This window comes from Thamnophis elegans, chromosome 6 (genome assembly GCF_009769535.1).
Source record: "Thamnophis elegans isolate rThaEle1 chromosome 6, rThaEle1.pri, whole genome shotgun sequence".
Lineage (NCBI taxonomy): Eukaryota > Metazoa > Chordata > Lepidosauria > Squamata > Colubridae > Thamnophis > Thamnophis elegans.
This window is the reverse complement of record NC_045546.1, coordinates 43386871-43403586: the sequence shown is the minus strand read 5'-3', so window position 1 is coordinate 43403586 and position 16716 is coordinate 43386871. Positions and strand designations below refer to the sequence as shown.

General features: G+C 33.9%; 1 protein-coding gene across 2 annotated transcripts in view; it reads right to left on the bottom strand.

Moving 5' to 3' along the window:
* Positions 1–16716, bottom strand: part of GBE1 (1,4-alpha-glucan branching enzyme 1) — a 120941-nt gene that overhangs the window by 55989 nt on the left and 48236 nt on the right. For both annotated transcript variants that reach the window (XM_032219995.1, XM_032219996.1), the window contains exons 4-6: positions 7159–7284; positions 4963–5098; positions 314–404 (exon numbers count right to left, since the gene is read on the bottom strand). In XM_032219995.1, the coding sequence (XP_032075886.1) occupies positions 314–404; positions 4963–5098; positions 7159–7284 (353 nt within the window). The remainder of the gene's footprint in view (positions 1–313; positions 405–4962; positions 5099–7158; positions 7285–16716) is intronic.

Below are 16716 nucleotides of genomic sequence, written 5' to 3'. Positions count from 1 at the left end.
AAATGGCTTTATAAGAAAAGTTGAAAATTGCAGAAGCTGCCTTTTATCAAGCTCTTTCATATCAATGAATCCACATCAGACCACATTTTTATTGTTTGTAATATGGAAGGGCGACAGTCACTGAAATATTGTTCCATTTTGGACTGTAAGTTCATTAGTAGCTACAAGTGCTGAAGTTACAAACACTGCCCGTCATATAATCTCCTTGATCAAGTTAGTCAATTTTGTCTTTTTCATTGGTTTAGATCTTTCTGATAGATTTTTCCTGTGAAGAAGAAAGAAGAATAAAAATACCAAAAATAATAAAACATACCTTGATGCTGCAAAAAAACTTGTGATCTGATAGCCAAAACTTGCATAGTAAGCATGTTCCATCACAGCCATTAATTGAATACAGTTATATCCTGTTTTTAGAAGAAAATTAGTGATTGCAACAGTGGTTTCTAAAGAAAACAGTGGCCAATATTATAACTGATTTTGGTCAAGATCATCTATATTTATCAAGGCATAAGTTAGAAATACATTAACAGGAAATCTAATGAATTAATCCCAAAAGGAGCATATATTTTTTAATCAAAACTGGAAAAGCCAACATTTGAAGCAATGTTTTAAGTGCATTGAAATTGGCCTTTTACTAAGAAATATATAATATACAAATATAATTGTAATTTGACTTTAGAACAGTAAGTATCCCAATGTGCATGTCATGAACTTAAACTGCACTTTTGATATTTAGTGTTAATCATAAAAGTAACTGACTTTGTTCTTAATGATTCAAACATTTCCATTTCTAATTGACATTTTTCCTTTCAAATTTATTTCTCCCAAGGAATCTCTTAAAAAAAACATTAAAGAAGCAGAAGTTTGATCTGAAATTTACTGAAAGTTCAGAGCACCAAAGAAAAATAAAACGTTTCTATTTGTCCCTTATCCCACTCAAAATATTTCATACGATGTTAATGAAGTAAATCTGAAGGGAAAAGTATAATTTAGTGATGAAACCACACATATTTAAAAGAAAGCTTTTACTAAGGCAATGAAGCCAACATATATAAAAGCAGATAAATGTCCCCTTTAAGCAAGGATTATTGACAAAGAATAAATTAGAGGTCAAACTTGAAAGTCTGTAGACATAATCAGTTCATGAATTAGCACTTAGTATCAACATTAATTAAATATTTGATTAGAATATTTCACTTAACACTTAATTTAGTTTTATATGACTGCCTATAGTCATATTTATGGTGTGGTATCATATTTATTTATTTCCTGTTATCAGAAAATTGCAATTTTAAAAGATTGTTCTGTGAAAAAATACATACAATACAATAGCAGAGTTGGAAGGGACCTCGGAGGTCCAACTCCCTGCCTAGGCAGGAAACCCTATACTGATTCAGGCAAATGGCTATCCAACATCTTCTTAAAGACTTCCAGTGTTGGGGCATTCACAGCTTCTGGAGGCAAGCTGTTCCACTGATTAATTGTTCTAACTGTCAGGAAATTTCTCCTCAGTTCTAAGTTGCTTCTCTCCTTGATCAGTTTCCACCCATTGCTTCTTGTTCTACCCTCAGGTGCCTTGGAAAATACTTTGACTCCCTCTTCTTTGTGGCAACCCCTGAGATATTGGAACATTGCTATCACATCTTCCCTAGTCCTTCTTTTCATTAACCTAGACATACCTAGTTCCAGCAACCTTTCTTCATATATTTTAGTCTTCAGTCCCCTAATCATCTTTGTTGCTCTTCTCTGTACTCTTTCTAGAGTCTCCACATCTTTTCTACATCGTGGTGACCAAAACGGAATGCAGTATTCAAAGTGTGGCCTTACCAAGGCATTATAAAGTGGTATTAACACTTCACATGATCTTGAGTCTATCTCTCTGTTTATATAGCCTAGAACTGTGTTGGCTTTTTTGGCAGCTGCTGCACACTGCTGGCTCATATTTAAATTGTTGTCCATTAGGACTCCAAGATCCCTCTCACAGTTACTACTATTGAGCAAGGTAACCACCTATACTGTACTTGTGCATTTCGTTTTTCTTGCCTAAATGTAGAACCTTACTCTTTTCACCCTTGAATTTAATTTTATTAGATAGTGCCCAATGTTCAAGTTTGCCAAGATCCTTCTGTATCTTAAGCCTATCTTCTGGAGTGTGGTTATCCCTACCAGCTTGGTGTCATTGGCAAATTTGATGAGTTCCCCATTTATTCCCTGATCCAAATCATTGATGAAGATGTTGAAGAGTACTGGGCCTAAAACAGAGTCTTGGGGCACTCCACTGCATATTTCCCTCCATGTAGATGCAATTCCATTGAGGAGTACACGTTGAGTGCGGTTGGTCAGCCAGTTATGAATCCATCTGGTGGTGAAGCTTTCTAACCCACATTCTTCTACTTTATCAAGTAGTAGGTTATGGTCTACCTTATCAAATGCCTTACTGAAGTCCAAATTAACTATATCGACGGCATTCCTCTGGTCCACTAATTTTGTCACTTTGTCAAAGAATGCAATAAGATTACTCTGGCATGATCTGTTTTTGACAACCCATGTTGGCTTTTGGCTATTACTTTTTTTACTTCTAGGTGTTTGCTAATTCATTGCTTGATTACCTTTTCCAGAATCTTTCCTGGTATTGAGGTCAGGCTGATAGGTCTATAGTTTCCTGGATCTATTTTTTCCCCTTTTTTGAAGATGAGACCCACATCAGCTCTTTTTTAGTCCTCTGGCAGGTCCATGGTGCTCCAGGATCTCTGAAAGGTATAGTTCAGTGGTTCTGAGATCTCGTCTGCCAGTTCCTTCAGAACCCTGGGATGTAATGCATCTGGTCCTGGTGATTTGAACTCATCTGGGGTAGACAGGTACTCACTTATCATTTTCTTCCCTATTTCAACTTGTGTTCCTAATCTGATTTTTTGGTGCTGTTTTGATAGGTTAGACTGTTTTATCCCTTTGTGTAAAGACAGATGCAAAAAATAGTTCTGCTTTCTCCTTGTTGCTTGTCACCTTCTTGCCACTTTCTCCCAGCAATGGACCAATTCTTTCCTTAATCTTTTTCTTGTTTTTAACATGTTGGAAGAAGCCTTTCTTCATTGTGAGCCTTAGCTTTCCTCACTTCATCTTTACAGGCTCCGGCTATTTGCTGATATTCTGCCTTAATTATGTCCCCCTCTTTCCACTTTTTATACTTATCTTTTTTGTCTTTCAATTTGTCAGAGAGTTCTTTATGCAGCAATGCTGGTTTTTTTTGGGAGCTGTTATTATTCTTCTTCATTGGTATTGCTTTTGTCATCTCATTTTTCAAAATTTCCCAAGCTTCTTGGGTTGTTTTCCTCTTGAGAATTCTCATCCATGGAATTCTTCTAAGTTTATTGAAATTAGCTCTCTTAAAGTTCAAGATTCTAGTTTGACTTTGTTCTATTACTTGTGTTTGCATAATTTTTAATTCCAATATTGCATGGTCATTTGCCCCCAGGGTTCCTGTGGCTTCAACACCTTGTATCATTTCCTCACTGTTAGTGAAAATTAAGTCCAATATGGCTGATCCTCTTGTTCCCTTCTCTACTTTTTGGGAAACAAAGTTGTCCACTAGGTTTGTCAGGAACCTGTTGGATCTTCCATTTGGTGCAGAGTTTGTTTCCCATTTGATGTCAGGGTAGTTACAATTCCCCATTACTATTGTGGTGTAATAAATAATAAACACTCATCAAGAATCAAAAATTACAAATCAATTTTCAATGTTAGTTCCAATTATTGTATTTATATCATAGAGTCATAGAGTCAGAAGGGATCCTGAAGGTCTGTTTTTTCCCGAGTCTTTTCTTGAAAATTTCCAATGATGGAACTGTTCTGTTACATAAGAGCACTCACAGTCAGGAAATTCATCCTTATTTGGATCTGTCTTTGTTCAGCTTGTATTCATTGAGGTTTTTTTAATCCTCAAATGCTCTGGAGAATAAATCCAAACCATGTTTCTGACACCCTTTTATGTTTTGGAAAACCATTTTCATGGCTCTTAGCCATCTCTTCTTTAAATTAAAAATATAAAGTAATTGGAGAACCTTACATTTCTTACCTTTGATGTTCAACAATTCAAATGTGCAAATCTATCAAGATCTTTTGAATTTTGTGCCTGTTTTCTGTAATTCAATCGGACTATCTGTGTGATTCTTTCCTCAACTTTGTGTCATCAACAAATTTTATGAATATCCTTTTTATTTCTCTTTCTAGGTCATTTATGAAGATATAAGAGAGTCCTGAAGCCAGAACTAAACCCCAAGATAAGAAACTGCAGACTTTCCTCTATGTGGGCATAAAGAACTATGTGCTGCCTATGGTTGTTCAGTCAACTGTGAATCCATCTGGTAATCCATATCACTGATCCTATTTATAAAAAAAGGAGTCAGTGATCTACTTTATCAAATGTGTTATGAAGTCTAAGTATATTCATAGCATTCCCTAGATTCACTAATTATCTGGCATGATCTATGCTAGCTTTTGATAAACACTCTTCTAAGTATTTGCAAACCCACTGCTTATTTTTTCTAGAATATTCCCAGGTGTTTATATCAAGTTGATTGGTTAATAGTTTTGAAGTTCCTCCCCCCCCCCCCCCCCCGCTTTTTTAATACCATCACAATGTTGGCTCTTCTCTGGTTTTCTGGCATTTCCTCTGTGCTACAGGATTTCTCAAAGCATGGTTACTCACAGATGCTGGATATTACATGCAACTTGATTAGTAAATTGAACTAGCAATTTACTTCTGGATGTGGCTCTTTACATAAATATATTACCAACAGCATCTTGACTTTAGCAGCTTTCTAAAAAATATTACATGTACCACACATTAAAATGCACCGAGATGATGTATTAAAAATCAATATGGAGATTTTTGAAATGAACTTTCTAATAACAACACAGGAGTCATTAAAATTTATCTCAAAAGAAGCCGCAGATATCACTTACCAAGATCTTTGATTTTTGGAAGCACATTATATGTAAAGTTTTTATATGAAGCTATTTTCCCTTCAGGGGAAGCAATTCCCACATGTGATTCATAGATTCTTACACTTTTGGGTTTCTTAGGAATGGGATGTTTCCACTACACAAGAAAAAAATAGTTCAAGAATAAAAATCTGAGCTGTTAATTTAAAAGCTGTTAGTTTTCTTAGGTAAGAATGGACATGATGTTAAAATCTAAACCAGCACAATAAGTTTTATATAAACACAAGGTATGGAGCAATTATTGAGAGCAATTTAATGTGCACAAACTCTTCTCCAAAGTTCCCATGGGACGTAATTTAATCCAGGCACATCCACAGGAAATGTTGCTGGTTTCAAAATGTAGCTACAGTTAAGCAAAAGTCTACCCCCTTTTTACATTCTAGCAATGCACATTAAAAGGGGGCAGGTATTTGATCATCTGGATGAAATTATCATTGCAAATGCTCCAACCAGGCAGATACTGCAAAGGCAAAATATATATTGGCTACTTAGATTCCTATTTTTTTAGGTCAGAAAATTCTTTGTGAATAACTTATTAAAATTCCTCAGATCAGAAAATTCATACTATTTCAATTTGACCAAATTGTATGACCAAACAATTTGAAAGAAAACTTCTATTTTCAAAAGTCACAAGATATTAAGTTTTATCATTAACTTGAAGAACATAACACATAATAGATACAATTCTCTTTTACAGTGTAGCAGAATTATAGTGGCATTATTTATCATTATTATTTTTGTCAGCAAATAATGCTTTTAGGAAAATCTTAGATTCCTGTGAAGCAGTTTAAAAACTAGGGCATATTTTAAAGTTTATCGGTTCCTGTACTATTTATATTGGAAACATTATCCACTGAACGTCTTATATTGTCCTTTCCACTCCATTGCATTCCAGTCCTCAGTGCTCATCTTTCTTTCCTATCAATAAATGAAAGATTAATTTACTGAGCCTATTACCAGGAATACTGTAGAAAGAACATCCAAAATTAATAACAAGTCTCTTGACTGCTAAACAAGTTGTAATTGCATGCAAGTTGCATAAATCAGTATTGCTTATCATACAGAACTGAATTATTGAAATATGGAATGCTCTTTGAAATGTGAAAGTTCACAGAGTTTGTAAGACTGAAGGATGCAGATGCTCTGTGTATTATTATAAATTTAATTTTGTAAAGAAAGCGTTTTCCTTTTGTAGTCTATGTTACTGTGCATATAAATAATAAATAAAATTATATTTAAAGTTGTTTGAATGAACTGGAAGTTTAGATTCTTCAAAATAATCACAGTAATAAAACTCACTCACTTTAATATTCCCAACAGGTTCTTCAGTTGACCTAAGTAGTTCAACAACATCTATCATCCTATGGGGGAAAGACTGAAACTGAATCTCAAATACAGCACTGCTGTAGAGATACCATGTGCCTTCATTTATTCGGAGGGGAGGGGAGTGACAGCATCCTGTGGATTCATCAGGTTAACTTTTCAAACAGGATTCGATTTGTAATATGGCATGAAAACACTTCTTCCAGTCTGATACAGGCAGCACTACCACTTCTAAGTGGGTAAGCAATATACTGAAGCAACTCAGCACTCATTAAAGTTTCCTGAATGTAATTCCTGGAAATTATCTATCTATGCTATCTTGGCAATAGTGTGGAAGTAGTTTGCCATTACTTTCTTCTACAGTCTGAATGTCTTCCATCTAGATCGGGCCATTCTTAATTTTTCAGCACAAATAAGATAAACTATGGAATACCTTTTTATTGATACACATATAAAATACCTTTAACAATTTGCAAGTATAAATGTGTGCTGCTATGTTTGTGTGTGTATGTGTGTGTGTGTGTTTGTGTGTATGTTGCATTTGTGCTGAAAAATACACACAAACACACACACACACACACACACATATATATATATATATATATATATATATATATATATATATATATATATATATATATATATATATATGAAATTGCACATAGTTTGTCCTTCTAATAAGCCTGTAATATACTACATGTAAAAATATAATTCTTTTTCTATGTAACTCTCTAAGAGAGTTTACAAACTTTAAAAAAAAAGCTCACTGACATGTATAAAAATATCAAAATTTAAATTTATAAGAAATAGATCACAGTTAATTTAATAACTTACTTTATATGGAGTTGATGGCTCCCAGTGTATCCAATCATAATTCACTTTGGTACCCTCACGAACTACGTATCTAGCCCAAGGAGAAATACGATAAAGGATCTCTCCAGTTTTGGTTCTTATCACCAACTAAAAAATTAAATGTAATGAGAAAGTATGGAAATTAAATTAGGATTGGAAATATAAATTAGATGTAGCTGTGATTATAAACATCAATTCCATATTTAAAGTATTCCTTTTCTCAGTACCATAGGGTTTGAAAATATTTATGATACAGGTTATTCTACACTTAAATCAAGCCACATACACACGATTAGGAATAAACACTGCTTGATATTTTCAGACATGATATTCCAGTTTAAATCCAGTTGTGGGATTCAGCCAGTTCTCACCACTTTCGGAGAACCGGTTGTTAACTTTCTGAGCAGTTTGGTGAACTGGTTGTTGGAAGAAATCATTAGGGCAGAGAACTGGTTGTTAAATTATTTGAATCCCACCATTATTCAAATCCTATTTCTATATATAACTTTTGAACTGCACTTTCACAATAGCCCAATATTAGCTGTCTCAACTGCCACTGAAAGTACACATTGGAGACAATATTACAGATTCATTATTTTTCTTGCCTGTAAATATGGAAATAAAACAAGGGGTTACTTATTCACCCTTTACATTCCTTCAAAAAGCAAGCCATGGGATGCCTACATATAGATAAAAGAAAAATATAATACAGGATGTTTTATTGGATATACAAAAGAAACTGGCTTAAGTTTTAAAATTGAAAAGAGAAATACAAATGATAAACCAAAAGAAATGTTTTTTAATTGAATCTACAAAATAGCCTTGAAAATATCTATGCAAGGGGATAAAGAATAATTGAAGAGAAATCAGAAACTATGGCAATATTTGACTGAAGTAAAGATTAAGACTGTAAAAGGAAAAATACTATAATTAGCTTATTCAACAATTTATTAAGTTCTGAAAATTGGTATCAGATTTTTTGCTGACATCAGGATTGAAAAGTAGATGTTCTATGCATTTGCTTATAGATAAGTGAGGGGACATGGGATGAAGAGATCTGTATTTATAACCACATAGAAATTTAATAATTATTAAACATGTTTATAATGGTTGTGATAAAGGTAGGAAGTCACTTCCTATATATTTCTTTTCTACATACTTTCTCTTTCTTTTTTCTGCACACTTTATTCTTTTTCCCTCCTAATTATTTATAACTTATAGCCTAACTACTTTCATATTAGAAAGTAGGAGAGTAGCTTTGTTCAGAATTCTTTTGTATGAATTAAGATAGAAGGACTGAGTCTAGTTTGCAGTAAAAAATTTTCAATTCAAAAATTTATGCCTAATTTAGTTGTCTGGTTTTTGTATTTCTATTAATTTTCTTCTTAATACATTTTTATTAAGAATGATATTTGTGATAGTAAAATCCAATACAAGCTTGACTCATACTATAACTTGACTCATACTGAATAAACTGAATAAAAATAATATAAAATATTGGGGGGTTCTTTACAACAGAAAAAAACCTCAGCAGGTATGATTAAAAAAGGTATGTCTGCCCACGGCTTTATGATTTTAGTTTTTTATCTGTTTCATGTTTTTTTCTGAATACTCAGCAAACTTTGCATAAAATCTAGTGTATCACTGAAATACCAGCTTAATGGAATATTATAAATTGCAGAGGTAGAGATAATCGTGTCTTATAGAAGTTCCTTGTAAATAGCCAATCTCCAATATTTGCATATTTATACTAAATATACAGAGTATTTATCATGATGATAGCCTCTGATGTCTAGTTGCATTTTACTCATTTACTTAACAGTCACATTGGCCAACAATTGCTTGCAAATAGCTTCATATTAAGAATGTGTCAGGCACAACATACAAATACATGAAACAATTAGTAATAAAGAGTTAAAAAAAAATCCTTTCCCTAATTTTTTTATATTATTATCACTTAGAATATGATCATTCAACACAAAAGTCCTTCAGGATTGGGTGGCATATAAATATATTAAATAAATAAATAAACAAACAAACAAACAAACAAACAAATGGAGTGTTAGGCAACTCAGTGTTTGGGAGCAGTTTTTTTCAGTGGCTGCCCGAACTCTATGGAACATCATGGTCCTTAAGAGCATGATGGTGCTTTGTTAACCATTGATACTTAATATAGTAGTTCTATTCCATCAAGCATAGTTTTATTCCATATTCCATCAAGAAAGGTCTCTTTTGACATGCTTTGGTTATATCACTGGACTGTTACTAATTTAAAAGGCTATGATTGTTTTATCAGATAAAGTTCATGAATAAATAGTGCTTGCTCCATTGTAGTTGCTATTTAATATAGGTCTTTTTGAATTCAAAAGCCATTAAAAGTACTAGTCTCTGACTGCTGATTTATGTAACAAATGAATAACAAATGACGGTCAGTACCACAACTAATAAAAAAACATGTTTCTCAATACTCTCTTTCACATCAAGCTAAAAAGTTAGTTGCACAAGATTTATTTTTAAACAATATTCTAATAATATTTGTATACATGTTGCATTTTTAACAGGTCTCTGTTGACATATGACTAAAACTACTCATATTGTTCCAAGAGAAGTCTTACAATGCTTTTATATAGACATTACTACAGTCACAGCTTTATTTTCAATTCCCAATGATTCCAAGCATCAAATTTGCTTATTCATGGCAGTTGCAGTTGGTTGACATTTTTACTTTGGATCATGACTCCAAAATCATTTTTCTGATCAATCTCTTCTAACTCAGATCTCAGATATGTGTGTGTGTGTGTGTGTGTGTGTGTGTGTATGTATGTAAGTACGTACGTAAGTACGTAAGTAAGTAAGTAAGTAAGTAAGTAAGTAAGTAAGTAAGTAAAGTTTGGAGTTTTAGAGCCACTGAGATTCACATTGCAATTGAAATATTGGCAATAGCAAGGCTTACTCACTCTCTTTCAAGATTGTATTAGAATTCTTCACAAAATCTTACTGAATAGCTTGATATCATCAGCTTACTTGGCCAATCTTCACCCATAAGAACAAGTAAATTATAAAGCACGGATTGCTGCACGTTTTTGGAACAGTAGACTGCACATTTCTTTATTTTTTTTAAAAAAATGTCTATTTATTAATGTTTATCATTCTTTAATGAATATATGAAAGCACTTTTTTTTTCTTATACAGTACCATTATTACACAATTTTCCTTCACAGAAGACCCATTCTATGCTCTGCCTGGTATGTTCAGATTCAGTGAAATGAGCACCATTAAAACTTCCAAAAATAAGCAATATTATACCGGTAGTCCTATCCAATAATATAGGTCATCTTCTTTGTACCCTATTTTATATTTTGGCTGTTGAATTTAGTCAGGAGGCTTTGGCAAGAATTTTTGCCAAAGACATTTTGAAATTGCTTTGGCACTAGCAGCTGGTCTATCTGTCTAGGAGGGCAGATAGCAGTAAAAAATATTCAATTTCTCTTTTGAAGTCTATATATTTATTAAAATGTGTATTTGGATCAGTGGTGGGGTCTGGATCCTGTTGCATACGGTGCAACGGAGCTGGGCGTCCACCACGTGCACACGTGCAGCACATGCATGCATACCCACCACTGTGATGTTCCAGCTGCTTGGTGGAGCATCGCACAGGCGCTGTATGCTTGGTGCGTAAATATCCTGGTCAGTTCAAATAGAAATAAGGAGAATGGGTGGGCCCTCTGGAGCACTGTACCGGAACGGTATCTGGTGCTCCCAGCAGGTACCGGTACGCCCATAGCAGCGGGTACCGGTTGTATCCCACCACTGATCTGGATATGTGATGAAGAAAGCTACAGAAAACAAAGAAGATTCCAATCTAGAACTGAAGCACTCTTTTGGTGAACCTTAGTGCCCCTGATCACATTTCCTAACTTGTAGTCAAAACAAGAGGCAAATAGAAGTAAACACAGAATCAAGAGTATCATACTGATGTACAGAATGAAAAAAAAGGAAAATAGATTAAATAAATGAAAAGAGCCAAAAACAATCAGACCAACCCCTTAAGAATATGTGCACCTCACTTTCCCACTTTTTCAAATATTTGTGTATGTACACACATATATGCCTGAATGAAGATGACATTATGCAGAAAAATACAGAGATGTTCTATATTACTGTGCTTAATCAATATTTTTATTAAAACATGCAGTCAATTTTAAATGTATGTAAAAAACTAAGAAAATATTAAATTTGAATAGTACAATTTAAAAATTAATGAAATTTTCAAGTTTCCCCAAGGAAAAACCTATAGGCATATATGTACATGTTGGGTGGATTCGTATAACTATTTCTCCTTTTTTGCATAATTTAGCTTATAGCTGTTATAACATTGTGCAAATCCTTTGACCATAAAACATTCAGAACTTGGAAAAGACTCTTGTCCACTGTTCTGACAATGAAACAAATCAGAAACAATGAACAGCACATTCTGACAGCCTTTGAGTATACAATTAGACTGCTGATAGGTGACTAAATATTGTACTGCTGCTTCTTTTTCCTTCTTGGACACTACATTAGCAGTCATATTTCTGTTGCTCTTAGTTTAAACTTAAGAGGGGCAGTTGTGAGAATATTGGGAGAAAAAAAGCAGTTAAGTATATGGTCAGCAGAATAAGATAACTATGCCACCTTGGGCATAACTTTTATTATTATTGATTCATAGCAATGTCAGCCAGATGTTTAGATTGGATTTATTATTTTTATCCACCCATCGAATCCTTCCAAAAGACCTGGAATAGGGAGATGCTGTTGTCTGATAGCATTAAAAGTATGGTTGCAAGATATTTCAAGTAAAGCTGCCTTCTACAATTGATTTTGTAAATGCTAATGTGGTGCTCGAGAGGTTTTGGGATTGCATGCAAGTCACCTATTACGTTTGGTGCTATCTTGTTTTCTTTTGCCACAATCATTCTATTTATATTTGCAGGATTTGTATTTTATGATTTTATCCAGTACTTTTTCTTCTATTATGTTATCAGCTAGATAAGATGATTCATTGTTTCTTAAGTTTCTTTGCACTTGGTTTCAGCAAGTGTCTTCTCAATTTTGGCTTAGTTCTTAAATTTTCATTTTATGTAGGCAGAATTAGTCCTTCTGCTTTCTTCAACTCTTAGCCATTGACAGGTGATATTATTATCTGTTTTGCCTGCTACTCTTTCTTTCTTTCTTTTCTTTTCTTTTCTTTTCTTTTCTTCTCTTCTTCTTTCTTTTCTTTTCTTTTCTTTCTTTCTTTCTTTCTCTCTCTCTCTCTCTCTCTTTCTTTCTTCTGTTTAATGTACTGACCATGTAATATTTTGCCTTGCTGTATCTCCTTTATTCTTCATATGGTCTTTTTTCTATAGCAGTATGGATCCTCTGGTACTCAATAAGACTTCATGGTATACTAACTTTATTTCATCTTCTTCAACAGCCTAGAATCATGGATCCCGTTGATTCGGGATGCATGCGACTCTACAGCGAAGGGATTGGCGATGCCGTACCGACGCTAAAGACTTAAGTCAAGTAAGTCAAGTCATCTTCTTCAGTATTCTTCACATATTTTTCCAATACCCTTTTTTCTTCTTCATCTCTCTGGTGCAGGTGCAACATTCCATCTTCATCTTTTTACCTTGGTAAGTAGAGTCTGTCAACATCATTGCAAGGATTAAAATGAGTCATTGTCGTTGGTTTTTTTTTTCTGGTTTTCCTCTCCAGGGCTTTTAGTTCTGTTTAGTCCAGTTCACTATTCCAGTAGTATATCTAATGACTGGAATTGGCCAGATATTAATTGTCTTGTCAGCGTTAATTACACTGTCAGCATACAGGATACCTAGATATTTGTAGTGATCATCTTCATCTAGACTCCTGATATTATTGGTCATCTTGATATCTTCAGTTTTCACCTATTTTATTTTATTTATTTATTAGATTTATGTGCTATCCATCTCATTTAGATGAAAGGGAGGAAAAAACATATTTCCCCTAGTTAATGGTGATGTAGCATACTTCTCCAGTCTAAACTCCATTGTAATATTTTGGATGTATACTTGATAGTGTTGAGCAGTGAATGCCAAATCTGTTAACTTATTTTTTTTCCAGAATATTCAGTAAATATCTCAGAAGAGAAGGAAAAGAAGAGATTAACTTCTGTTTTTGTCCTGTAACTATTGTCTGAGTAACTCTAAGTATTTATTTAATTATAAAGCTTTCTTTTCTGTCTGAGAAGAAATGAGCAGTGTTTTTGATAACACATTCTACTGTGAACAGATATTTCAAGGGATGAGAACATATTTGTATTCCCATTGTTTCCAACATGAATTTATTTTAGTCTTTTCAGGCATTCCTTAAAATTATACCCTTGGTCAAATATCCTGTACTTTCAGTGGTAAATACCTTTCAGCCTTTGCAACCTCTCAAACTCTTATGCCATATGGTACAAAAGAAAAAAAGATAGCAGTGGGTACTCCCATTTTCTAATGTGATAACAACATACCATCTGAATGCCACACTTCGTTTTTATCAGACATTATTATTTCATTATTTCAGTAATTTCTTTGAATAACTACATACCTTGTGAGAAATTCTTTCTTGACTGAAGTCATATATATGGTTAAATAATCTTACTCCAGTAATACATGGATATAACTAGATGCCTACTGAAAACAAGATGTATAGTTGTATTTTTAAAGCTGCATGTAGGTTCTTGTATAATCTTGTCCAATCTCCACATGGTTAATGGAATCCTATTCTGAATATTAGTAATTTGAAAAGCTGGATAATTGCATTAATGGCACCAATCTTTTTAAAGTCATAATAAATGTTTACACAATTCCTTTACTGCTAATATTCAACATATATTTACTAAGGGTTAGTTATTGGTGCTGGTTGATTAGTGTTCTTTAAATGTTACTGAAAAAAGAGAGCTGTACTAAGATAGATAGATATAGATAGATAGATAGATAGATAGATAGATAGATAGATAGATAGACAGAGAGAAGAGAGAGAGAGAGAGAGAAAGAGAAAGAGAGACAGACAGACAGACAAAAAGAAAGCTTGTATCAAGAAACAAAATCTTATCTCTGAAATAAGCCATGCCTTTATTTTCCAAAAGAGGGAGATGTAACTCTATTCATGAAAATAAATGGAAGCTTTCTATTTGAAAAAAGCATATAAAATAGATTCTAGTGAATGATTGAAAACCAGTATCTTCTCTCATTTTACTTCTGCATTAAATGTCACCTTATGTATCATTACTGGTCTATTGATTAAAAACACAAATCCAATCCTATAGTCTCATCTAGACTATGTTAATCAAAATGAAAACTCTATTAAAAACTATGAAAAGCAAAATGCATATGAATTCATATGACTATTATGAGATATAGCAATCATCATGGCAATAATTAGCAGTGACACAAATTTTAGCTTCTAATACCTTTTAAAGACAAGGGGTAGGTAACAGGCTGTCTACCACTATAAACCTTCAAAGATTCCAGAATTATCTTCCCTCTTTTTTTCTGTGCCTGCATCCACAAACTGGCAAACCATGAAAAAGGATAGTTCTATTTTTTCCCAACAATACTGAAAACAGAAATGGGCAAATTCCATGCACATAAATAGGAACATTTCCTGTCACAGTCTGCTGTTTAGAGGATAATGAGTTAGAGCTCATTTGGTAAAATCTTGCACTGTATGTAATGAGATAAAAGCATATGGTTTTTGCTTCCAGTGTGGCCATTACACTTCTAGAATCATATAATGTAGGAGCTAGAAGAAATCTTGAAGATAGTTTGTCCAACTCGGTGCATAGTGCATCCCTAACAGATGACCATCCAGTTTCTGCTTAAATTCGTATAGTAAAGGAAAGACACATCCTCCCATCCAAGTGTCTTCCACCATTGAGCAATCCTAACCATTAGGACATCTTTATGAAATACAATGAAACTTATTTTCTTGTCATTTCAAGCCATTGCTGAATATCCTGCCTTCTGGAAAAATTCTGAACAATTTTGCTCATCTTCTTCATGAGGGTCTTTCAAATAGATGAATATAAGCTATCATATTTCCCAGTAGTGTTCTGTTCTCCTTGTAAAATATGCAAAACAATTCCAACTGTTCCACACAAGTGCTTCAATCTGGACCTCTTATCATTTTTGTTTCTCCTCTCTAGACATGCACCTGTTTGTCAGTGCCCTTATTGAAAGATAGTCCTATACTGGATGCAATACTTTGTGCCTAGTCCAACTAATATATAATAGAAATTTGTTTTATTTTTTTCCCTGATAGTATTTTTAATCCAAGAAAATATAGTGACTTCCTTCCTATGTTCCATATCCAGTCTTAAAGTTCCATCTTTACTTCTCCAGTCAGTGTCTTCCTGTTGATTGGAATAATGACAATTAATCCCCTTGTGTATATGAAAAATGATGTCCAAATACTTAAAGCAACTTTTTAGTCGCTATCTCTTTCCAAATTTTCAGATGGCACCAAGCTGGCAGGAATAGCCAACACTCCAGAAGATAGGCTTAAGATGCAGGAGGATCTTGACAGACTTGAATATTGGGCGTTATCTAACAAAATGAAATTCAATGGTGAAAAAAGTATGGTTCTACATTTAGGCAAGAAAAACAAAACGCACAGGTACAGTATATGTGGCACCTTGCTCAATAGTAGTAACTTAAGAGGGATCTTGGAGTCCTAGTGAACAACCATTTAAATATGAGCAAGCAGTGTGCAGCAGCTGCCAAAAAAGCCAACACAGTTTTAGGATGCATAAACAGAGGGATAGAATCAAGATCACATGAAGTGTTAATACCACTTTATAATGTCTTGGTAAGGCCACACTTGGATAACTGCATCCAGTTTTGGTCGCCACAATGTAAAAAAGATGTGGAGACTCTAGAAAGAGTGCAGAGAAGAGCAACAAAGATGATTAGGGGACTGGAGGCTAAAACCTATGAAGAACGGTTACAGGAACTGGGTATGTCTAGTTTAATGAAAAGAAGATCTAGGGGAGACATGATATCAGTCTTCCAATATCTTAGGGGCTGCCACAAAGAAGAAGGAGTCAAACTATTCTCCAAAGCACCTGGAGGTAGGACAAGAAGCAATGAGTAGAAACTAATTAGAGAAGAACTAAGGAGAAATTTCCTGACAGTTAGGACAATCAACCAATGGAACAACTTGCCTCTAGAAGTTGTGAATGCTCCAACACTGGAAGTTTTGAAGAAGATGTTGGATAACCATTTGTCTGAAGTGGTGTAGGATTTCCTGCCTAAGCAGGGGGTTGGACTAGAAGACCTTCAAGGTCCCTTACAACTCTGTTATTCTATTCTATTATCTCTGAGCTTGCTTGCTCTATTCTATTCTTAAAATGTAGGAGTATAAAAACTGAAGTCTCCAAAGAGTTTCTAATGGAACTTGTTTTTTTAATGTGTTTTCATAAAAACATCATTTACTAATGAAATGGCCGAATTCACATATCCCAAAATGCATTGGAGAACAATTGTATATTTT